The sequence below is a fragment of the Lepidochelys kempii genome, chromosome 9 (genome assembly GCF_965140285.1).
Source record: "Lepidochelys kempii isolate rLepKem1 chromosome 9, rLepKem1.hap1, whole genome shotgun sequence".
NCBI lineage: Eukaryota > Metazoa > Chordata > Testudines > Cheloniidae > Lepidochelys > Lepidochelys kempii.
In genome coordinates, this window is record NC_136388.1 from 9,197,900 (window position 1) to 9,223,244 (window position 25,345).

At 46.9% G+C, this 25,345-nt stretch overlaps 2 protein-coding genes across 2 annotated transcripts in view; one reads left to right on the top strand and one right to left on the bottom strand.

Annotated features, from left to right (window-relative positions):
• Positions 1-25,345, bottom strand: part of LOC144930874 (uncharacterized) — a 126,304-nt gene that overhangs the window by 18,681 nt on the left and 82,278 nt on the right. The window lies entirely within an intron of this gene.
• On the top strand, positions 751-11,656 carry AHSG (alpha 2-HS glycoprotein). Its single transcript, XM_073358749.1, has 7 exons — positions 751-969; positions 2,465-2,575; positions 5,255-5,339; positions 6,793-6,956; positions 7,250-7,360; positions 10,186-10,260; positions 11,372-11,656. The coding sequence occupies exons 1-7, from the start codon at positions 751-753 to the stop codon at positions 11,654-11,656; spliced, it is 1,050 nt and encodes a 349-aa protein (XP_073214850.1).

Consider the following 25,345-nt stretch of genomic DNA (forward strand, 5'->3'; position numbering starts at 1 on the left):
CAATAAAATTTCCACTGAAGGCACTGACTCGGGATCATATTCTGCTTTCATTTACATCAGAGTAAATTTAGAGTAACTGTACTGAAGTCATTGGCATTATTCCAGGTTTACCACAGGATAACTGAAATCTGAATTTATTGTAATCGATAGAGTTAGGAACCTATGTACCGATTGCTACTGCCATTGAAGTCAGTGGCAAAACATACATAATAATTTAGTTCATCACTGATTTTGACCCCATGGAACTGATTTTGATTTCATTTATGCCACGCTAACTTCACTGATCTTGTTGGACTTACTCCTGATTTACACCAGGGTGATATGAGCCTCACACCTCAGGATTTCAGTGGATTGGGCCCATATACAATACATCTGAATTCTGCAATATAACTCAGCAGTAGGACTTGTTTCTCTCATGCACTGCACTTCACGGTAAACAGAGTTCCTAAAACTGTCTTACATTTTGCTGATGCTGTCCTCTTTTTAACAGATTTTGCAATGTCCTACCTGATAAATGTACTTTGGCTAATATTAATCAGCAAGTTTCATGTTCTAACATATTTACTTTTCTTTTTTCATTGTTTGCAGTAGCTTCTTGGAACTGGGACAAATATTAATCCTGCGCTTATGCAAATTTTTGTTGTGGTATATTATATAAACGAGACTCTCCTCTAGCTTCTTCTATCTTGCCATTAGAACATTGTTCCTAGCTCTGTTATACTGAAAGGGAGCAGCTTTGCTCATTGTGCCATGAAGGTGGTAGCAGCTTTACTGTTGCTTGTTCCGCTCCTAAGCTGCAGAGCTGTACCCCTGGCTCCCTTTCATCCCCTGGACCCACGGGTCATTGACTGTGATGACCCAGAGTCTGAAGAAGCAGCTGCCATAGCTCTGAACTACATCAATGCCCATCATCCTCATGGATACAAGTACGCACTGAACATCATTGAGAAGATCAAAGTGTTGCCCAGGGTAAGTGCTACACTAAAAAAAGGAAAAAAGGTTGTCTGGGAAGTTGAATGCTTCAGACACAAAAGGCTTAGAAATGGTTGATGAGATAAATATAGGTGAGGTCCTCAGCTGGCGTAAATCGGCCTGGCCTCATTGATATCAATGGAGCTACATTGATTTACACCAGATGAGAATCAGGCCCATTATCTTTCGGATGAAATGTGTCTTTTTAAAAAGAGAGACAGGTGTTGAGCGATATTAATATAGTAATATGAGGGGCCCAATTTACAAATGTGATCTCCTTGTTAGGGCAGATTGGCCTTTAGACACATAAAATCCTCATTTATCTGCCTACTAGTGAATCTGGGCCCCCACATTGTGAGGATTAACCTTGTGAGGTATGTAAATGTTTGGTTAAATTTATTCCTAGTGTAGCTCCACTGACATTAATGGTGTTACACCAGGTCTGAATTTGGCCCAGTATCCTCCCTGTGCAGACGGGGAAACTGAGAATAAGCAGTTGTGGCCTGAATTTTCATTTATGTGACGGGCCTTTTACATCACTGTAGCAGTGTCCACCCAGGCCGTTACTGTGCAGCAAGCTGGTGCTCTGTATCTTCACACCCTGGCTTTATACACACAATAATTCACTGGGCCGGCAGGGTCTAATTCTCCTCTCACTCATTCTCGTTTTACACCAGTATAACCCCATTGGCTGTAGGGGAATTACTCTTGGTTTACACTTGAATAAGTGAGAAAAGAATCAGGCCCCAGGTATGACCCCCAGTGCCACAGATGGAGTCAGTTGGCAGAGCCAAGCTTAGAACTCAGGAATATCTGAGGCCTAGTTTTGTGCTCAGGTGACTAATGCTGTAGCTGAAAAGGTATAAGTGTAGCTGAAACAGATCCTGCAGTCCTAAGGCAATGGGGGTATCTGAGCCAATGCTCAGCAGCTGCAATTCAGCATCTCTCCATTGAAGTTAAAGGAACTGGCTCAATATTCACCGGCTGATGACATGTTCTTTTGCCTGAGTGAGGCCAGCAGGATTGAGCCTGTCCTGGCATGCAGTTTGTCTGGTACCTTGCCTAACACTATGGAATTACTCAGCTGTAGTTTTTGTGCCAGCAAAGCTGCATGTCACTTTTAAAGGACTGTCGGACAGTAGGAAACTAAATGACTCAGGAGAACTGGGTTTGGTTTCTGGTTTCTTCTCCTTACAACCCACTATATTCAGATTGGTCACTTTAGATACGTGGGGCCAATTTCTGAGCTGGTGCAAATCAGTATGGCTCCACTGATGTCCATGAACCTATGTTGATTTACACCAGCTAAAGGTCTGGCCCATCTTTCTTATAGAGTTCAACACTATGGGGCAGTACCTGATCTCAGCTACCCTAGTGAAAACCTAGAGTTATTCAACTGAAATCAGCAACAGGGACTAGAATTTAGCTCAATGGGAGAAATCTGGTGATGTTTATGGAAGTAATTAGTGAAAATAATTTCTTTTCCTTCCAGAGGCCTTCTGGAGAGATATTTGAGCTTGAACTTGACTTATTAGAGACTGTATGCCACATCGTGAACCCCCTGCCTGCTGAAAATTGTACTGTAAGGCCACGGACAGATCATGTAAGTGTCTGAAATTATCATTAGCTCTGTGGATAAATGTGAATTGTATGTGTTGATTATAGCAGGGCAAGACAAGCTTTGACTGGGGATTTTTCTTTTTACAGGGCACAAGTATCCTCTGAGATCACCTTTGTAAAGCTCATATTGTAAAGTTCAAAGCTGATATTCTGCTCTCCTTACATGCATAGATAATAATAATATTTGGCATTTTACTTTTCTCTAATGGCTTCCATTCAAGAAGATGGATGCACTTCTCAAATACTAATTAGTTAAACCTTCCAATACCTTTGTGAAACAGATTAATATTATCCTCATTTTACAGGTAGGGGAAACTGAGGCACAAAGAGATTAAAGTGACTTGCTGAACAACCCACAATAACTCAGTGGCAGAGCCAGGAATAGAAGTCAGTTCTTCTGCCTACAGAGCTGCCCTCCTTCCTCCAAACAAAGGGAAAAATCAATGGCAAATCCACACACATCAGAGAAAAAAACACAGCTGATTCACAAATTTGACCATTACCATGCATATCCGACAGCAGGACAGTGCCCTAAGTGAGCTAGTGCAAAATTAGAGCCCTAAGAAAGACATTTACATATATCCACACCATGACACCATGACAGAGTGAGGGAAAGCTGGCTTTCTTACTGCATGAATGGGCAGACCTCTAGTTTACTTCCCAAAGTCAGCAGCAAAAGCAGTTGATGTCCTTGTAGCGCACTGTAACCATCCAGGGAGCCCATTCTGTGTATCTTTTGTTAAGTTCCTCACTTAAAGTAGCAACGTGGATGTTCTGGCTCAGGTTTTCAAGTCCACCCGACCCCCTAGGCTTCATGGCCCAAGCTGCAGCCTGAGCCGGAACATCCACACTGCTATTTTTAGTGCACCAGCTTAAGCCCTGCTAGCATGAGTCTGTCTAGCCAGGCTGGGAGGCTTGCTCCCAGCTACAGTATAGAGATACCCTAAGAAAACACACAGTGGCCCTATCCACCTATGGTTAAACCTGTGAACTCAACCAAAATGTTTCTAGCGCCCTTCCCCTGAAGGGCTCCCCCCTCCACACACCCCTCCATGTTATAACTGCGGAAGTGTCAAGGGGTGTGGAAGGAGGTGGAGAATAGATGGCTAAACTATAACATAGTTCTCTGGAAAGGATCTCTGTTTGCACAGGTCAGGGAGTTGGTGCTGCTGTTGCTTCTGGAATAGTTTCAACCACAGCCTGTTGCAACACTGGTGGGGAACCATGAAGGATTGCAATGCAAACATCACTTAAAAGCGTGGTGCCCTTTCTTTCTCCCAGTCATTCAAATATGAGCAATCAACCCCTTCATGCTGAGGCTACCTTCTCACCCTCCCTCACCCCCTTATAGTTCCCCCCCTTGCCCCTGATTATCTCCTGGATTTCCATCTAGTCTTGTTATGCCACCTTTCAACAGGAGGGAAGGCACTAGAGTAATTTTGATAAAATACTGATCCAACCTGGGTGAAACTTTCCACATATGGCCTGTGCACATTCTAAGGCTTGCATGCGCTCAGGATTCAGCCATCAGTAAAACCCTAGTTGTAGACAAGGGAAACTGTGATTTGCACCAGTTGAGCTCACCTTCACGTGATACTAAGGTAAGCTTCACCAGTGCAAACCACAGCTTTCCTTGGCTGCACCTGGGGCTTGTACTGGTGCAGGTGCACCTGTGGCTGGCCACCCACGGTGGAATCAGAGTAAATCCCAAGTACAGACAAGGTTAAAGTCCTTAAGTAAGGCTCAATTGAATCTTAAGTGACCCTCTGCATAGGGGTGAATTTCACCTCTTATGACCATTGGGCCCAAATTAAAAACCTTTCTGAGCCAAAACACTCATACAAGTCAATGGGAGTTCTGCCTGAGCGAGGGTTGAGTGGAAAACAGAGCCAGAATTTCGCTTGCTGTTTCTAGTGATGGGCCCAAGCAATACAGTTCAGGGCTGGGTCTGAATCCACAGTCAGCACATTCCGTTGCCACCATGCCATTGACCAGAAGAGGGTTATGCGACCGTTAGTGGCGGCTCTGCAGGAAGCCTTTGTTTACAAATAAGTGTGTTGAAATTAGAAAAGGAGGACTAGTGGCACCTTAGAGACTAACCAATTTATCTGAGCATTAGCTTTCGTGAGCTACAGCTCACTTCATCGGATGCATACTGTGTGTATATAATGTCTTCTGCAGTTTCCACAGTATGCATCCGATGCAGTGAGCTGTAGCTCACGAAAGCTTCTGCTCAAATAAATTGGTTAGTCTCTAAGGTGCCACTAGTCCTCCTTTTTTTTTTTGCAAATACAGACTAACACGGCTGCTACTCTGAAACCTGTGTTGAAATTGTTTGCTTTCTTGGACCATTTTTATTCGAGAAAGACTTGAACTAAATTCCTGGTCCTGGAGACCTCTTAACTACCAAGAATTTTGACATCTGGATTTGGATCCAAATTTTGCAGCTCAGGGTCTACCTCTGCCTTTTATAAACCATACACCCTGGGAATGGTTTAGCAGGCACTCAAGCAATGAGACTGGGTTTGCCAGGAAAACACTATGCCAAGCCTCATTCCCCTGCACTCCCTAATAAAATATCTGTCCCCTTCTAATCCTGCTTCCTCTCTGAGAAGTTGTTAACTTATGTAAATGATGTAACCTTTTGCTTTTGTACCTCCAGGTTGTTGAAGGCGACTGTGAGGTTAAATTGCTCAAGTTGGAGGGAAGCTTTTCTGTATTATCTATCAAATGTCACTCAACTCCAGGTAAAGTCTTTGTTCTTTGTCAGGGTTGGGGTTGGTGATGAGGAAACAGGAATATTATCATCATAAACTCTGGGGGTATTTATGGTTCTCTAGTCCTTCTGCTTCTAAAGTGTTGCAAAGTGAGGTGTATAAGCATTCTGAGATTGAAGAACATGCCAATTAATGGGCTTCCCAAGACTGGCTATCTTAGAAGTCCTTTTTTTCCCTGACGTAAGTCCACTAGCAAGGAAGGATGGCCCAGTGGTTGGGGCACTGCCTTAGGCTGTGAAAGACCCACATTCAAGTCCTTGTTCTCCTGTGATCTTCCTGTGTGACCTCGGGCAAGTCACTAACCCTCTCTGCATCTCAGTTCCACAACTGTACAATGGGGCTGATAATGGTTCCTTACCTCAGGAGATGGGCACTGCTAGGATAGCTTGAACTGATGCTCTATGGACGAGGTAATATCCTTTAATGGACCAACTTCTGTTGGTGATAGTTTCAAGCTTACACAGAGCTCTTCTTTAGGTCCTGTGTAAGCTCCAAGGAGCTCCTACAGTGCTGCTCCCCTGTATTAGAACTGGGTGTTTTGTGAGAGGGAGAGAAGAGCTAAGAAGCTGCTCTGGAACTGGGTGTTGAGCCAGAAGGAACAGAGCAGGGTCAGAAGCAGCAACCAGAACAGCAGCAGCAGGAAAGGGAATAGAGTGGGAAAGCAAGTTGCTCCTTGATCCCACTGCCTGGGCTCCCTGTGGTGGTTCTAGTTACCTAGAGATTTTGTTGCTTTCTCAGCCAGAGGTGAACCATCTCCTGCTGCCCCATAGTGACCCACTCCTGGGTTGCAACCCACCAGCTGAACAGCACTTTCATAGGACATTCTTGGCCAAATTCTGTCCTCATGTAGACTTGTGCAACCCCAGTGAAGTCAATGGAATTGGACAGCTGTAGTTATGGACAGTATCTAGTACCTTTTTCCCCATCCACTCATTCTCCTACCCTGGCAAATTTCATAAGAGAAGCACTAATTTTAGTCAGGGAGAAACACCCCCACCCACCCAATTTCCAGTAATTTAGAATCTCATTTAATTAATCTCATTCTTTCAGCAGTAACAATGGGCTAAATGCTGAAGCCCACTCATTTTCACTTAGACAAACTCTCCCTGGTGTCACCGATAGTTTGTCTGAGTGAGGATGGATTAAACATGAATAAGAACCTGGAGAGCTACTGAAGATCAGAAGGAATTTTTTTAAATAAAGACTTAAGGAGCTGGCATGCAAAAGCACATCCCCCCATCTGTGAAAGGTTGCCATCTCTGGGCCAGAATTCAGTGATTCTTTCCCATAACATAACAACACCAGCTGCGCAGTTTGGAACAGGGTATAAAAATAATACCGTATCCCACAGACCAGATCTACAACGCATTCAAGTATAACCTGTAATCTTGTCAAAATATAACCTGTCTTGTTTCATCTACAGATTCAGTTGAAGATATTACTCAAATCTGCCCCGACTGTCCAGTATTAGCACTTTTAAATGACACTCAGGTGATAAATGCAGTTGACCTTGCACTCAGTGAGTATAACAGAAGACCAGATGGTGCCTACGTTAAACTCCTTGAAATTGGACGAGCTCAAATTCAGGTAATTGTTGAAACTCTGATCCTTTGCTATATTACAGAACAGAACATCCCTCCTGGGTTATTATGCAACACTCATTTGCTTGTGTTTGCAAACAAGTTTGGCTTGTGCTAAACATGGTGTTATTTTCCCAAGAGTTCTGTGACATCTAGCCATGTGATTCCCACAGACTTCAGAGGGAGACGCAGAGCTAAAACCTACATGGACCTCTTAGAAAATTCACCCCTTTATATTTCCTTGGCAGTTCTGTAGTTTCATGCTACAAAGACAATTAAATAGTATTAATGTTTTATCAGCATTTCCCGGACATTGTCTCTGTTGAGTTTGCCGTTGTTGTCACAAACTGCTCAGCAAAAGATGCCCAGGATCATGTGGATGACTGTCAGCTGCTGCCTATGGATCTAGCTGTAAGTATGCTGAGACTTTAGTCCTGATCAATCCAAATCAGAGGTTGAGATGAGCCAGCTTATATTGGACCTGATTCTGTACAGGATTAGACCCTACATGGAGATAGGATGCAAAGGGTGTATCCAGTGGTAAGCTGGAGCCGGTTCGCACCGGTTCGCTAGAACCGGTTGTAAAATTTAGAAGCACTTTTAGAACCAGTTGTTCCGCGAGGGAGAACTGGTTCTAAAAGGGCTTCTAAATTTAACTGGCCAAAAGCGGCACCTTAGACGCTGACTCCACGGGTGCTCCAGCCCTGGAGCACCCAAGGGGAAAATTTGGTGGGTGCAGAGCACCCACCGGCAGCTCCCCATCCCGCCCCTGGCCCCAGCTCACCTCCGCTCCGCCTCCTCCCCTGAAGGCGCCGCCCTGCTCTGCTTCTCTGCCCCCCCAGGCTTCCCGCGAATCAGCTGTTCGCGCGGGAAGCTGGGGCAGGCTGAGAAGCAGGCCGCAGCTTCCCGCTCAGGCCCAGGGAGGCGGACGTGAGCTGGGGCCAGGGGGTGCAAGGAGGGCCGCCTGCACCGCAGCAGGTAACCAGGGCCGGGGGGCGGGGAGTGCAGGGGAACCGCTCCCCGCCCCAGCTCATCTCCGCCGCCCTCGGCTTGAGTATGAAGCCACGGCCTGCTTCTCAGCCCTCCCAGGCTTCCCGCCGAACAGCTGATTCGCGGGGGACGAGGGGGCGCGGATAACCAGAGTGGGGCGGCGCATTCAGGGGCGGAGGCGGAGCTGAGGCGAGCTGGGGCCGGGCGCGGGGTGTGGAGCTGCCGGTGGGTGCTCTGCACCCACCAATTTTCCCCATGGGTGCTCCAGCCCCGGAGCACCCAGGGAGTCGGTGCCTAAGGCACCACTTTTGATGTGATCAGTGGGGGAGCGGCCGCTCCTCCTGCTCCCCCCCTAGCTACGCTCCCCCGCCCCTACGAGCCAGAGGGACCTGCCAGATGCTTCCTGGGAGCTGCCCCAGGTAAGCACTGCTAGGTCTCCCCACCTCGCCCCCCGGCAGGTCCCTCTGGCTCTTAGGGGCGGGGTGGGCACCCACTACGGTGGCCCACAAGACCCTCCTGCCCAGTTCTGGGGGCAGTCAGGGGACAGGGGAGAGGGGTGGATGGGGCAGGGATCCTGGGGGCAGGGGCGTCAAGGAACGCGGGGGGGTTGGATGGGGCAGGAGTCCCGGGAGGCGGGAGTGGGCAACGACCCCCTCGTGGGGTGAGGAGGGAACCAGTTGTTAAGATTTTGGCAGCTCATCACTGGGCATATCCTGTCCGTGACATGATTTCCAAGACCACGTCAAATCTTTACCTCCCTTTATCGTACAGGAGTTATACGTTGATGTACTCTAGTGGAGACATTTTCAAAGGGTGAGGCCAGCGGATCATTCGCATGGAACATTTTATTGAACATGGTGCATGTTATCCTTTCTTAGCTGTACTGCACGAGCACCTGGAGACCCAGCCCTGTTGTGCTCAAGCCCTGTACAAACACACAACAAAAGAACAGTCCCTACCACAGGTGCCGACTCCGGGGTGCTTCAGGGCTGGAGCACCCATGTGAAAAAAACAGTGGGTGCTCAGCACCGCCCCCACAGCCACCCGCCGATCAGCTGCTTGGCGGTGGCTGGGAGGCACTGAAAGGGGAAGGAGGGAGCAGGTCGGGGGGGGGGGGAAAGGAAGGGGCACAGCAAGGGCAGGATGCACTCGTGGGAGGGGGAGGAGCATGGGAGGGAAGAGGCGGAGCGAGGGAGGGGCCTTGCAGGAAGGGGCGGCGTGGGGGCAGGGCCTCGGGGCAGGGCGGGGGTGGAGCACCCACCCGGAAAGAAGAAAGTCGGCACCTGTGGTCCCTACCCTGAAGTGCTTCAGATTAAGTGTTGTTAGTGCACTTTATTTTGATACCTAAGCTCCCTAGCACCTTAGGATCAACTACTGTGTGTACTCAGCTCTTCATCTTTCTCATCTGTATCAATTAACTGCAGTTTTACAGTGTGGATCTTTTAGCTGGCTGTCCATGCAACCTTCCTTGCATGCACACACGGACAGTTGGGCACCGCACTGGAAGAGTGCTAACTGGGTGTTAACACATACTCACTGAGGCCTGGTCTACACTGGGGGGTGGAGGGGTGGGAGGGGGCGAGCTAAGTCAGTCTAAGTTATGCAACTTCAGCTACGAAAATAGCGTAGCTGAAGTCGACGTACTTAGAGCTACTCACCGCTGTGTCTTCACTGCGGTAGGTCATAGAATCATAGAATCATAGAAGGTTAGGGTTGGAAGGAACCTCAGGAGGTCATCTAGTCCAACCCCCTGCTCAAAGCAGGACCAATCCCCAGTTTTTGCCCCAGACCCCTAAATGGTCCCCTCAAGGATTGAACTCACAACCCTGGGTTTAGCAGGCCAATGCTCAAACCACTGAGCTATCCCTCCCCCCGACTGCTGACGCTCCCCCGTTGACTCCACCTACGCTTCTCGCTCCGGTGGAGTACCGGAGTCGACGGGAGAGCGCTCGGCGGTCGATTTATCACGTCTTCACTTGACGCGATAAATCGACCACCGCTGGATAGATCACTCTGGAGGTAAGTGTAGACATGCCCTGATTGTACATTTAAAGACAATTATGCCATTCACTTCGATCGGAGCAGAACCGGCCTCAAAACTAAGCATTTTACAGCTTAAATATGTAAACAATGTTTAGGTGTTAGGGGTTTTTTGCAGACTGTACTATCCCTTAGGTATTGTAATGCAACTATCTTCCACTTTCTAAGTATGGATTCTTTAACTAATTGTCTTCTAATTTTGACAGCAATTTGGCTTCTGCAATGCAGCAGTTTTAACCAAAAACAACATCACAGTGTCCTGTGCAATTTATGAACATCAGGTACCAACTCTAAATACATTCTTTATTTTCAGACTATTTCCACAATCTTAAAACTATTTGGAGCACCTGTCCAGGAGCGAGCTCTTCCTCCATTGATTGCACTAGTTTCTAGGTGCATCACCAGGGGTTAACTTTAATCTATTAAGCTTAGTCTGAGTTCCTTCACAGCTGCCTTAAGGTGTTCTGTGCTGGAAATTGAGCCACATTTGTCACCTGACATCAAACACAGTTTCACTTTGGTCCCCTTCACTGTGATTGAATATGGTTATAATTATGCGCAAACTGGACCAACCTGTGCTGTGTTAAAAAGCATGATCAGTCCCTCATTCTAACAGGTGTCTATCACACTCTCTGAATTAGTTGTTAAATACTCTTTGGTCCTGTCCATACCAGTGGACAAATTGTGTTCAACTAGAGTTGAGGCGTGACTAGCAGTAAACCATATTTGACATTAAAAGGGCCATGAGATTGACACTTCTACTTGGAACCATCTCGGGAGATGAGATCAGCTGGGATGCTTTTGCTAACAGTCCCTAGATTTGGTTGAATAAAATCTATATTAGATATTTTCTTAAATTTTACCATCACTGCTACCACAGGTGCAGCTTCACTGATAGTAATAGCGAGAGTGCCCATGTAGACTGGGGCTCAAGTGTCTGCTTGTGTTTTAGCTACATTGTTGCTCTGAGCAGGTTTAAATGACATGGCGGTCAAAATGCTGGTCTCTGGCCTCGTATCCCCATCATTGATACCAGCAGTAGAGCTGTACCAGTGGTAGCAATGGCAGATGTTTTATGGGCGGGGGGGAAGTAACGTGCAGGTTAGGGCAGCATCTGGATCTGAGTATTTCACTGACTTCATAGGAATTGCTCAGGATTTATTCTGATGCAACTGCAAGTAGACCCCACAGAGCTACTGATTATTAAAGAATGTGCAATACCAGGTCCCATCTTTGCGTTCGAATCTGGAGTCAACCTTTTCCAAAGTTCAGGGATGTTTTGGATCTGGGGCTTTGCTTCTGGGTTCATCTCTAGTCAAAACCATAGTACCCATATATGATAAACTCCAAGGCACAGAGCACACAAACAGGACAGATGGGTTTCTTTTCCAGCCTGGAGTGACCCACCATCAGCTGATTCACAATCACTTGGGAGGACAGCTTCCCACCCTGGCACAAGGCTTCAAGCATCATGACCTCAGGCATTTCTACCACGGCTCAGTCGATGATACATCAGAGTCCAGCTCTGCAGAAGCTTCTGTTAGTCCACAACCAGCAATTCCTGTGGTCAAAAGAGCAGTTGAGGCTGTTCTTGATCCAACTGTCCCTCCTTCCCCTGTAGGTTCAGGTCCTACACACCCTCTGTGTCCCGGGAGGATACGACATTTCCAAGTGTAGGATAAGGTACATTAGCCAGCTGATAAAGGGTTAGCTGGTGGCATAACCCACTTTCAGAACACACTGCCAAGAATAAGTGTCTGAGTGCGCTCAAATCCCTGAGCTCCAATGGGTTTCAACCCGATATATGAAAGTGATTGAAAGCTCACAATAATCTGCTCTGAAAAGTAGGTGACCACATACTGTGGCTGCTGTAAAACCCATAACTTCATGATACGAAAACCAAACAAAGGTGTTTTACAAATAAAACTTTAAACATAAATGCCTCTTTGCCTTCTTTCTATCCATATGCATTATCTACATCGCCTCTCTTAATTGCTCAGTAACCTGCTTCGGGGGGTGATGAGTCATATATTGGGCTTGATTTTCAAAGGCGCTGAGCACCTGCAGCTCCAATTGACTTCAGTGGGATATGTGGGTGCTCAGCACGTCTGAAAATCAGGCCAATACAGCTCTGAATCCACAGGCAGAAAAGACTCTGGGGAAAATGGGAAGTGTGGTCTTCCGCTTTCCCTCCCATCCTTTGTCTATTTTAGTTCACAGGTTCTTTGAGGCATGTGCCTGCCTTTAATATTTGTTTAAAGCACCTAAATTATTTTTGGGCATGACATCATGAGTGATGACATCCGTGTTCGTTTACAAAGACAAAGGGATGGACTCTGTAGCCGAGTGCACATAAGGTAACAATAAGATGGCCAGGCTTCCTCCTGTTCCCTAGTTAAATAAATAAAAATGCAAGGCCTTGAGTCTCTTAGACACACCTGACATTTGCTGCAGGCTGCTCTGCAGTAGTGCCACATGCTGGCAGTGTCTGCAGTTCAGGAACAGGCACACCTGATGGTGCTCGCACTCCTGGCAGGAGATTATGATGTGCTGTGTCTGTGCAGGTATGCGAGGGGATATCTATTTAAAGTAAATGCTATCTGCAGGCAGCCCCGTGTGACCGTAACAGGATTGTGCCTGCCATTTATTGTTGTGCTAATAGACAAGGGGTATGTCTACACTACGGAATAAGGTCGAATTTATAGAAGTCGGTTTTTTAGAAATCGGTTTTATATAGTCGAGTGTGTGTGTCCCCACAGAAAATGCTCTAAGTGCATTAAGTGCATTAACTCGGCGGAGCGCTTCCACAGTACCGAGGCTAGAGTCAACTTCCGGAGCGTTGCACTGTGGGTAGCTATCCCACAGTTCCCGCAGTCTCCGCTGCCCATTGGAATTCTGGGTTGAGATCCCAATGCCTGATGGGGCTAAAACATTGTCGCGGGTGGTTCTGGGTACATATCGTCAGGCCCCCGTTCCCTCCCTCCCTCCGTGAAAGCAAGGGCAGACAATCGTTTCGCGCCTTTTTTCCTGAGTTACCTGTGCAGACGCCATACCACGGCAAGCATGGAGCCCGCTCAGGTAACCGTCACCCTATGTCTCCTGGGTGCTGGCAGACGTGGTACGGCATTGCTACACAGTAGCAGCAACCCCTTGCCTTGTGGCAGCAGACGGTACAGTACGACTGGTAGCCACCATCGTCATGTCCGAGGTGCTCCTGGCCACGGTTAGTCCTATAGGAAAAGGGGAAGAGTTAATGGAGATTACACCAAATATGAGCCCCAGGAGGATACAGGATGGGTTAAAAAGGATTACAAGGGAGAATGGGAATGGAAAGAACTTGCAGCCAGAGGGAACAGGGGATAGACTGGAGAATAGCACTGTCACTAGGAAAAGGCAGGTCTATGTGATTGGGGACTCTTTACTGAGAAGAATAGATAGGCCTGTAACCAGAGCTGATCCAGAAAATAGGAGGGTGTGCTGTCTTCCAGGTGCTAAGATACGGGATGTAGACCTGAGGTTAAAAAGGATTCTAAAGGGAGCGGGAAAGAATCCCCTAATTATCCTTCATGTGGGAACAAATGATACGGCTAGATTCTCGCTGGAAAGTATTAAGGGAGACTATGCTAGGCTGGGGAGGACGCTTAAGGAAATTGAGGCTCAGGTGATCTTTAGTGGGATTCTGCCTGTTCCTAGAGAAGGGCAACAAAGGTGTGACAAGATTATGACTATCAATAGATGGCTTAGGCAGTGGTGCTATAACGAGGGCTTTGGGATGTATGGCCATTGGGAGGCATTCATGGATAGAGGACAGTTCTCTCGGGATGGACTTCATCTGAGTAGGGAAGGAAATAGACTTCTAGGATGGAGGCTGGCACAACTGATTAAGAGAGCTTTAAACTAGGAATTTGGGGGAGATGGTTGGGAGATGTCCAGGTAATCTCCACGCCAGAATTTAGCATAGAGTGGAAAGAAAATGAAGTAAGAGTGGATACAGCTGTAGGTAGGAGGAAGGGCAGTGTAGATACAAGTCTAATAGGTTATACTGGTAGTAAAATAACCATGCCTAATAGGGTACAGAATGTGAGTGAGGCCAAACAGCAAAAATTAAGATGTTTGTACACTAATGCAAGGAGCCTAGGTAACAAAATGGAGGAACTAGAGTTACTGGTGCAGGAAGTGAAACCAGATATTATAGGTATAACAGAGACCTGGTGGAATAGTAGTCATGACTGGGCTACAGGTATTGAAGGGTATGTGCTGTTTAGGAAAGACCGAAATAAAGGTAAAGGTGGTGGAGTAGCACTGTATATCAATGATGAGATAGAATGTAAAGAAATAAGAAGCGATGAAATGGATATGACTGAGTCTGTCTGGGCAACAATTAAATTGGGGAAGAAAACTATTAGAGCCTCCCCTGGGATAGTGCTTGGGGTGTGCTATAGACCGCCGGGATCTAATTTGGATATGGATAGAGCCCTTTTTAATGTTTTTAATAAAGTAAATACTAATGGAAACTGTGTGATCATGGGAGACTTTAACTTCCCAGATATAGACTGGAGGACGAGTGCTAGTAATAATAATAGGGCTCAGATTTTTCTAGATGCGATAGCTGATGGATTCCTTCAGCAAGTAGTTGCTGAACCGACTAGAGGGGATGCCATTTTAGATTTGGTCTTGGTGAGTAATGAGGACCTCATAGAGGAAATGGTTGTAGGGGATAATCTTGGCTCAAGTGATCATGAGCTAATTCAGTTCAAACTGAATGGAAGGATTAACAAAAATAAATCTGCAACTAGGGTTTTTGATTTCAAAAGGGCTGACTTTCAAAAATTAAGGAAATTAGTTAGGGAAGTGAATTGGACTGAAGAATTTATGGGTTTAAAGGTAGAGGAGGCCTGGGATTATTTTAAATTAAAGCTGCAGAAGCTATCGGAAGCCTGCATCCCAAGAAAGGGGAAAAAATTCATAGGCAGGAGTTGTAGACCAAGCTGGATGAGCAAGCATCTTAGAGAGGTAATTAAGAAAAAGCAGAAAGCATATAGGGAGTGGAAGAAGGGAGGGATCAGTAAGGAAAGCTACCTTATTGAGGTCAGAATATGTAGGGATAAAGTGAGACAGGCTAAAAGTCAAGTAGAGTTGGACCTTGCAAAGGGAATTAAAACCAATAGTAAAAGGTTCTATAGTCATATAAATAGGAAGAAAACAAAGAAAGAAGAAGTGGGACCACTAAAAACTGAGGATGGAGTGGAGGTCAAGGATAATCTAGGCATGGCCCAATATCTAAACAAATACTTTGCCTCAGTCTTTAATAAGACTAAAGAGGATCTTAGGGATAATGGTAGCATGATAAATGGGAATGAGGATATGGAGGTAGACATCACCATATCTGAGGTAGAAGCGAAACTCAAACAGCTTAATGGGACTAAATCGGGGGGCCCAGATAATCTTCATCCAAGAATATTAAAAGAATTGGCACAAGAAATTGCAAGCCCATTAGCAAGAATTTTTAATGAATCTGTAAACTCAGGGGTTGTACCGTATGATTGGAGAATTGCTAACATAGTTCCTATTTTTAAGAAAGGGAAAAAAAGTGATCCAAGTAATTATAGGCCTGTTAGTTTGACATCTGTAGTATGCAAGGTCTTGGAAAAAATTTTGGAGAAGGTAGTTAAGGACATTGAAGTCAATGGTAAATGGGACAAAATACAACATGGTTTTACAAAAGGTAGATCGTGCCAAACCAACCTGATCTCCTTCTTTGAGAGAGTAACAGATTTTTTAGATAAAGGAAACGCAGTGGATCTAATTTACTTAGATTTTAGTAAGGCGTTTGATACTGTGCCACATGGGGAATTATTAGTTAAATTGGATAAGATGGGCATCAATAGGAAAATTGAAAGGTGGATAGGGAATTGGTTAAAGGGGAGACTACAACGGGTCCTACTGAAAGGTGAACTGTCAAGTTGGAGGGAGGTTACCAGTGGAGTTCCTCAAGGATCAGTTTTGGGACCAATCTTATTTAATCTTTTTATTACTGACCTGGGCACAAAAAGTGGGAGTGTGCTAATAAAGTTTGCAGATGATACAAAGCTGGGAGGTATTGCTAATTTAGAGAAGGACAGGGATACCCTACAGGAGGATCTGGATGACCTTGTAAACTGGAGTAATAGGAATAGGATGAAATTTAATAGTGAGAAGTGTAAGGTCATGCATTTAGGGATTAATAACAAGAATTTTAGTTATAAGCTAGGGACGCATCAACTAGAAGTAACGGAGGAGGAAAAGGACCTTGGAGTATTGGTTGATCATAGGATGACTATGAGCTGCCAATGTGATATGGCTGTGAAAAAAGCTAATGTCGTCTTGGGATGCATCAGGAGAGGTATTTCCAGTAGGGATAAGGAGGTTTTAGTACCATTATATAAGGCACTGGTGAGACCTCACCTGGAATACTGTGTGCAGTTCTGGTCTCCCATGTTTAAGAAGGATGAATTCAAACTGGAACAGGTACAGAGAAGGGCTACTAGGATGATCCGAGGAATGGAAAACTTGTCTTATGAAAGGAGACTCAGGGAGCTTGGCTTGTTTAGCCTAACTAAAAGAAGGTTGAGGGGAGATATGATTGCTCTCTATAAATATATCAGAGGGATAAATACCAGAGAGGGAGAGGAATTATTTAAACTCAGTACCAATGTGGACACAAGAACAAATGGATATAAACTGGCCACTAGGAAATTTAGATTAGAAATTAGACGAAGGTTTCTAACCATCAGAGGAGTGAAGTTTTGGAATAGCCTTCCGAGGGAAGTAGTGGGGGCAAAAGATCTATCTTGCTTTAAGATTAAACTCGATAAGTTTATGGAGGAGATGGTATGATGGGATAACATGGTTTTGGTAATTAAATATTCATGGTAAATAGGCCCAATGGCCTGTGATGGGTTTTTAGATGGGGTAAGATCCAAGTTACCCGGGAAAGAATTTTCTGTAGTATCTGGCTGATGAATCTTGCCCATATGCTCAGGGTTTAGCTGATCGCCATATTTGGGGTCGGGAAGGAATTTTCCTCCAGGGCAGATTAGAAGGCCCTGGAGGTTTTTCGCCTTCCTCTGTAGCATGGGGCACGGGTCACTTGCTGGAGGATTCTCTGCTCCTTGAGGTCTTCAAACTACAATTTGAGGACTTCAATAGCACAGATATAGGTGTGAGGTCTTTTTTAGGAGTGGTGGGTGAAATTCTGTGGCCTGCATTGTGCAGGGGGTCAGACTAGATGATCATAATGGTCCCTTCTGACCTAAATATCTATGAATCTATGAATCTACGTCGGCTGGGAGCACCTGGACAGACATGGGCGCAGGGACTAAATTTGGAGTGACTTGACCAGGTCATTCTCTTTAGTCCTGCAGTCAGTCCTATTGAACCGTCTTATGGTGAGCAGGCAGGCGATACGGATTGCTAGCAGTTGTACTGTACCATCTTCTGCCAGGCAGGCAAGAGATGAGGATTGCTAGCAGTCGTATTGTACCATCTTCTGCCGGGCAGGCAAGAGATGAGGATGGCTAGCAGTCGTACTGTACCATCTTCTGCCGAGCAGCCATGAGATGTGGATGGCATGCAGTCCTTCTGCACCGTCTGCTGCCAGCCAAAGTTGTAAAAGATAGATGGAGTGGATCAAAACAAGAAATAGACCAGATTTGTTTTGTACTCATTTGCCTCCTCCCCTGTCTAGGGGACTCATTCCTCTGGGTCACACTGCAGTCACTCACAGAGAAGGTGCAGCGAGGTAAATCTAGCCATGTATCAATCAGAGGCCAGGCTAACCTCCTCGTTCCAATAAGAACAATAACTTAGGTGCACCATTTCTTATTGGAACCCTCCGTGAAGTCCTGCCTGAAATACTCCTTGATGTAAAGACACCCCCTTTGTTGATTTTAGCTCCCTGAAGCCAACCCTGTAAGCCCTGTCGTCAGTCGCCCCTCCCTCCGTCAGAGCAACGGCAGACAATCGTTCCGCACCTTTTTTTCTGTGCGGACGCCATACCAAGGCAAGCATGGAGGCCGCTCAGCTCACTTTGGCAATTAGGAGCACATTAAACACCACACGCATTATCCAGCAGTATATGCAGCACCAGAACCGGGCAAAGCGATACCGGGCAAGGAGGCGACGTCAGCGCAGTCACGTGAGTGATCAGGACATGGACAGATTTCTCTGAAAGCATGGGCCCTGCCAATGCATGCATCATGGTGCTAATGGGGCAGGTTCATGCTGTGGAACACCGATTCTGGGCTCGGGAAACAAGCACAGACTGGTGGGACCGCATAGTGTTGCAGGTCTGGGACGATTCCCAGTGGCTGCGAAACTTTCGCATGCGTAAGGGCACTTTCATGGAACTTTGTGACTTGCTTTCCCCTGCCCTGAGGCGCAAGAATACCAAGATGAGAGCAGCCCTCACAGTTGAGAAGCGAGTGGCGATAGCCCTGTGGAAGCTTGCAACGCCAGACAGCTACCAGTCAGTCGGGAATCAATTTGGAGTGGGCAACTCTACTGTGGGGGCTGCTGTGATGCAAGTAGCCCACGCAATCAAAGATCTGCTGATATCAAGGGTAGTGACCCTGGGAAATGTGCAGGTCATAGTGGATGGCTTTGCTGCAATGGGATTCCCTAACTGTGGTGGGGCCATAGACGGAACCCATATCCCTATCTTGGCACCGGAGCACCAAGCCGGCAAGTACATAAACCGCAAGGGGTACTTTTCGATAGTGCTGCAAGCTCTGGTGGATCACAAGGGATGTTTCACCAACATCAACTTGGGATGGCCGGGAAAGGTACATGACGCTCGCATCTTCAGGAACTCTGGTCTGTTTCAAAAGCTGCAGGAAGGGACATTATTCCCAGACCAGAAAATAACTGTTGGGGATGTTGAAATGCCTATAGTTATCCTTGGGGACCCAGCCTACCCCTTAATGCCATGGCTTATGAAGCCGTACACAGGCAGCCTGGACAGTAGTCAGAAGCTGTTCAACTACAGGCTGAGCAAGTGCAGAATGGTGGTAGAATGTGCATTTGGACGTTTAAAGGCGCGCTGGCGCAGTTTACTGACTCGCTTAGACCTCAGCGAAACCAATATTCCCACTGTTATTACTGCTTGCTGTGTGCTCCACAATATCTGTGAGAGTAAGGGGGAGACGTTTATGGCGGGGTGGGAGGTTGAGGCAAATCGCCTGGCTGCTGGTTACGCGCAGCCAGACACCAGGGCGGTTAGAAGAGCACAGGAGGGCGCGGTACGCATCAGAGAAGCTTTGAAAACCAGTTTCATGACTGGCCAGGCTACGGTATGAAAGTCCTGTTTGTTTCTCCTTGATGAAACCCCCCGCCCCTTGGTTCACTCTACTTCCCTGTAAGCTAACCACTCACCCCTCCTCCCTTCAATCACCGCTTGCAGAGGCAATAAAGTCATTGTTGCTTCACATTCATGCATTCTTTATTCATTCATCACACAAATAGGGGGATAACTACCAAGGTAGCCCAGGAGGGGTGGTGGAGGAGGGAAGGAAAATGCTACAGAGCACTTTAAGCACAGCACTTTAAAAGTTTACAACTTTAAAATTTATTGAATGACAGCCTTCTTTTTTTTGGGCAATCCTCTGTGGTGGAGTGGCTGGTTGGCCGGAGGCCCCCCCACCGCGTTCTTGGGCATCTGGGTGTGGAGGCTATGGAACTTGGGGAGGAGGACAGTTGGTTACAGAGGGGCTGCAGTGGCAGTCTGTGCTCCAGCTGCCTTTGCTGCAGCTCAACCATACACTGGAGCATACTGGTTTGGTCCTCCAGCAGCCTCAGCATTGAATCCTGCCTCCTCTCATCATGCTGCTGCCACATTTGAGCTTCAGCCCTCTCTTCAGCCCGCCACTTACTCTCTTCAGCCCGCCACTTCTCCTCCCGGTCATTTTGTACTTTCCTGCACTCTGACATTATTTGCCTCCATGCATTCATCTGTGCTCTGTCAGTGTGGGAGGACAGCATGAGCTCGGAGAACATTTCATCGCGAGTGCGTTTTTTTTTCTTTCTAAGCTTCATTAGCCTCTGGGAAGGAGAAGATCCTGTGATCATTGAAACACATGCAGCTGGTGGAGAAAAAAAAAGGGACAGCGGTATTTAAAAAGACACTTTTTATAAAACAGTGGCTACACTCTTTCAGGGTAAACCTTGCTGTTAACATTACATACATAGCACATGTGCTTTCGTTACAAGGTCGCATTTTGCCTCCCCCCACCGCGTGGCTACCCCCTCAACCCTCCCCGCTCCCAGTGGCTAACAGCAGGGAACATTTCTGTTTAGCCACAGGCAAACAGCCCAGCAGGAATGGGCTCCTCTGAGTGTCCCCTGAAGAAAAGCACTCTATTTCAACCAGGTGACCATGAATTATATCTCACTCTCCTGAGGATAACACAGAGAGAGAAAAAACGGATGTTGTTTGAATGCCAGCAAATATACACTGCAATGCTTTGTTCTACAATGATTCCCGAGTACGTGTTACTGGCCTGGAGTGGTAAAGTGTCCTACCATGGTGGATGGAATAAGGCTGCCCTCCCCAAAAAATTTTGCAAAGGCTTTGGGAGTACATCCAGGAGAACCGCGAATGCCAGGGCAAAGTAATCCTTTCACATGCTTTCTTTTAAACCATATATAGTATTTTAAAAGGTACACTCACCAGAGGTCCCTTCTCCGCCTGCTGGGTCCAGGAGGCAGCCTTGGGTGGGTTCGGGGGGTACTGGCTCCAGGTCCAGGGTGAGAAACAGTTCCAGGCTGTCGGGAAAACCGGTTTCTCCGCTTGCTTGCTATGAGCTATCTACAACCTCATCATCATCATCACCTTCTTCATCCCCAAAACCTGCTTCCGTATTGCCTCCATCTCCATTGAAGGAGTCAAACAACATGGCTGGGGTAGTGGTGGCTGAACCCCCTAAAATGGCATGCAGCTCATCATAGAAGCGGCATGTTTGGGGCTCTGACCCGGAGCGGCCGTTTGCCTCTCTGGTTTTCTGGTAGGCTTGCCTCAACTCCTTCAGTTTCACGCGGCACTGCTTCGGGTCCCTGTTATGGCCTCTGTCCTTCATGCCCTGGGAGATTTTGACAAAGGTTTTGGCATTTCGAAAACTGGAATGGAGTTCTGATAGCACGGATTCCTCTCCCCAAACAGCGATCAGATCCCATACCTCCCGTTCGGTCCATGCTGGAGCTCTTTTGCGATTCTGGGACTCCATCATGGCCACCTCTGCTGATGAGCTCTGCATGGTCACCTGCAGCTTGCCACGCTGGCCAAACAGGAAATGAGATTCAAAAGTTCGCAGTTCTTTTCCTGTCTACCTGGCCAGTGCATCTGAGTTGAGAGTGCTGTCCAGAGTGGTCACAATGGAGCACTCTGGGATAGCTCCCGGAGGCCAATACCGTCGAATTGTGTCCACAGTACCCCAAATTCGAGCCGGCAAGGCCGATTTAAGCACTAATCCACTTGTCGGGGTGGAGTAAGGAAATCGATTTTAAGAGCCCTTTAAGTCGGAAAAAAGGGCTTCATCGTGTGGACGGGTGCAGGTTTACATTGATTTAATGCTGCTAAATTCGACCTAAAGTCCTAGTGTAGACCAGGGCAAGGTCTCTCTCTGCCTCTCTCGCATATATGAGGGCTAAATTATACCCTGCCTAATGCAGTGACGATGATCAGAGAAAATGGCCAGTGTGCCATTTTCTGTAGGAATCCTGCCAACCAGGCCAGGGTTCCAGAGGCCTGGCGGGGGGAACGTGCAGGGCACACACTGGTGCCTCTCAGAAGAGGAGTGGCACTGGCTGCAGCGTACGTGCTAACCAGCTGGACGTGCTGCCAAATCTGCACACCACATGTCTATTCCATTCTATACTTTGCTCAGAGTCATTGCCTTAGTAGCTGAGCACCGTCTAGTAGTGCATTAAGCAACACAGCTAACACCTGTCCTTGGTGACCTGGTGCACTAGTGAGTGCACCAGATAACCATATCCCCTGCTATTTCCTTCCAAGAGATTCTGCCCTGCTGGTTTTTGGGGGTGGGGGGATTCCATATGCCTTCGTCACACCCACTCATTTCTTGCACATCAGTACAACACAGTGCAGGCCCTATCTAGATTGTTACTGTTTTATTTACATTCACATAACCTCAGCACCAGGACTATATTATTGTATTTTTACATTCTGGATTTCTCTTCACTAAACTCCAATGAGGAGTCCTGAGTAGGGTGACCAGATAGCAACTGTGAAAAAACGGGACAGGGAGGGAGGGGTAATAGGAGCCTATATAAGAAAAAGTCCCCAAAAACGGGACTGTCCCTATAAAAACGGGACATCTGGTCACCGTAGTCCTGAGCATAGTGCAGCGTGTATTACCCTACCGAGGGCACATATGATGCTCCCTGTGCTCGGGAAAAGCTTCCCTTCCTTAGCAGGACTGAGCACGTGTTTGTAGCTGGAATCTCTGCAGGTCCCTATGCAATCATATGGTAGCAGGAATCATTTTCTTACTGCATTTTCTTAGTAGCACAACAAGGGCACAAAGCAGATTTGCTGCTTCCAGGCTCTGAACTGCTCCCCTCCTCCTCCTGACGTACACACTCACTCTCCTTCCTATCAGTAAAATGGAAGAATCAGAAAATGGTTTGTGTTGATCTAATGCTGCAATTAATAACCACAACTTCTCTCCCCTCTCCTTGACATCTGTCCCCTTTGTAAACCACTGGCTTTAAACACTGTTATTCTCTCCCTCTTCAGCATATAGTCCTGCGTGTACGCACCCCAACTGCTTCTAGCTGATGCCCTTGTGCTTAGCATCACGTTATGGTGATGAGTGATCTAGAAACGACAATTAACAAATCAACCAAAAATTTTTCCCTTTCTTTGAATAACAGAGCGAACAGCTGTGTCAGATCTGCATCATTAACTCACTGCACTTTTCACCAGTTTCAATTGCCAGGCTGCTTTGTTACTGCCTGGGTATTCTGTGTGAATTCCAGCAGGAGGTGCTGAGCTTTGCTATGTCTGTGTTTCTGTTGGTGTGCTAAGATCAGCTACTTAACAGTAAGGAAAAAGCTGTTTATACCCAGTTAAGTTTATACCTAGCTAAGTTCATTGAGGATAGGTCCATCAATGGCTATTAGCCAGGATGGGCAAGGATGCAAAACCATGTTCTGAAGCGTTCCTAGTCTCTGTTTGCCAGAAGTTGGGAATGGGCGACAGGGGATGGATCACTTGATGATAACCTGTTCTGTTCATTCCCTCTGAACCACCTGGCATTGGCCACTGTTGAAAGACAGGATACTGGACTAGATGGACCTTTGGTCTGACCCAGTATGGTCGTTCTGATGTTCTGTTGGGAGGGAATGAGAACAGAGCCAAGAATGTAACAATTCCCCACCATAAGAGCCAAGAGCACAGCCAGCACTAATTGGCAACCCTGTCGGCAGTGTCAGCAGAGAGGCCAAGAAATTCATGGAAACAGAGAGTGAATTATCATCCTTTGCCCATGAGGGAGGACTGTCCAGGACAGGGTGGAAGCAAGATGGCAGGAGGCAGCGTAAGGGAGTTTGCAACGCTGCTGCTGCCTTCACTTGCCGGGACCGTTTCTCTGGCACTTTTCACCTGCACTAAAATCATTTTTAAAACACGTTACCATTTTTGTCTTTCCCCTTTCATAGCACCCTTCCTTCCCAGGATCTTACGAACATAAGGCTGGCCACACTGGGTCAGATCCATGGTCCATCTAGCCCTCTCCAACAGTGCAGCAATGTAAGGGCTAACCACAGTCGACTCCTCGGTCATTTCAAACCAGTTTTGCTTTGGAAGGAATTTCTGTGACCTTCTTCTGTTTGTATTTTGAAACTCACCTGAGAGCTAATAAGTAACTAGTGAGCAACTTCTGAGGCTGATGGATAAACCTCAAAAATCAGTAACGGGGGAAACGAGCCCGTAAGTTTTTATCTGAGTGTTATTGCAAAGCCAGTGCATTGATCCGTGCTGACACTTAAAACTAAAGTAGTACCATGGCAACAGCAATCTACCTGATCCCCTGGCTTGTAGTCTTATAAACACCACAAAGCTGTGATATTCCTTTTGCATCCTGCAGCCTAAACTGGGATAGGCAGTGTCAGTGCCTGGGCAGAGGGGAGAGAGGTAGTGGTCTTTCCTGGGAGCCAGTCTGCTGATGGTGTTAGGGGGGCAATCATGCTGTCGTTGAACACCAAACCTGGTGTCAGGAGCTGCCACTGCTATTTGGCCTGTGGGCCAAATTTAGTGGGGACATAAACGGCGGTGGTAAATTGGTCAGAAAATGAGTGAAAGTGCAAAAGTCATGTTTGTTGCACCAAGACGGCATTAAATGAGCATGTAACACAAGTGTAATTTTCACAGGCACCAAGGGGGTGTGTTAGCAGGATGCCACTGCCTAAAGGCTGTAAGATAAAGCAACCCCTCCCTCTAGTTTATCCTGTGCTCTCCTATTAGTTGATTTTTCTGCTAGCTCCACCCCAGCAATCCCTGGGCATGGAAGTTTACATTCATCAATGCCAGTTAGACAGTTTACCATGTACACCCTGTTTCTGGCCAGCTCGCACCTGATGTGTAATTTATAGCCGTATCAGCACTGAGTTTGGCCCATGGTTAACAGAAATCTCGCTGTGTTTTTATTAGTATAGGGGTTATCTGGTGTCCTGCTAATAGGCACCTGCCTCCACCTCAGCACCACAATGAGACAATTCCAGGTGCCTGTTCACATGTGGGGAGCGGAGAGGAGGAAATGGGAGCAGTCTTCACAATCAGCAGTAATGTGGAGGGGCGGGGAACTTGTGCTGATTGTCAGGGGTAGGTACGGCATGTTTGCAGGACGAATTGCCTGGGGTGGTCACTGGAGTGAGGGTGGAGAGTGGGATGGCAGGAGAGGATGGGGTAAAGCTGGAGGTTTTCATAGTGAGGAGAGGTGATTGGATGCTGACAGAGAGGATGAGGGATAAGCAGGGAAGGCCAGGTAGTGGGGTGGGTGTCAGTGAAGAAGGATGTGTGGGCTGACTAAGAGGGCAACAGCTCCAGCAAGGGGATATTAGTGAGTTGGGGAGAAGTTGCTTTGTATGTGTTTTGTAACAAGACATGTAACCGCATGACCTTATTTGGGTAACCTTTGTCCACCCATCTTCCTATCTTCTCCCACCTATGGTAGTAGCTCTCATTGTGCGTCATGTCTACCACTAGTATTTCAGTTTGTTGGGGCAGGGACTGTGTCCGTCTATATGTTTGGGAAGCACTTGGCACTTCAGGCTCACCGCAATGAATTATCATCATAACTCCCCACTGAAGTC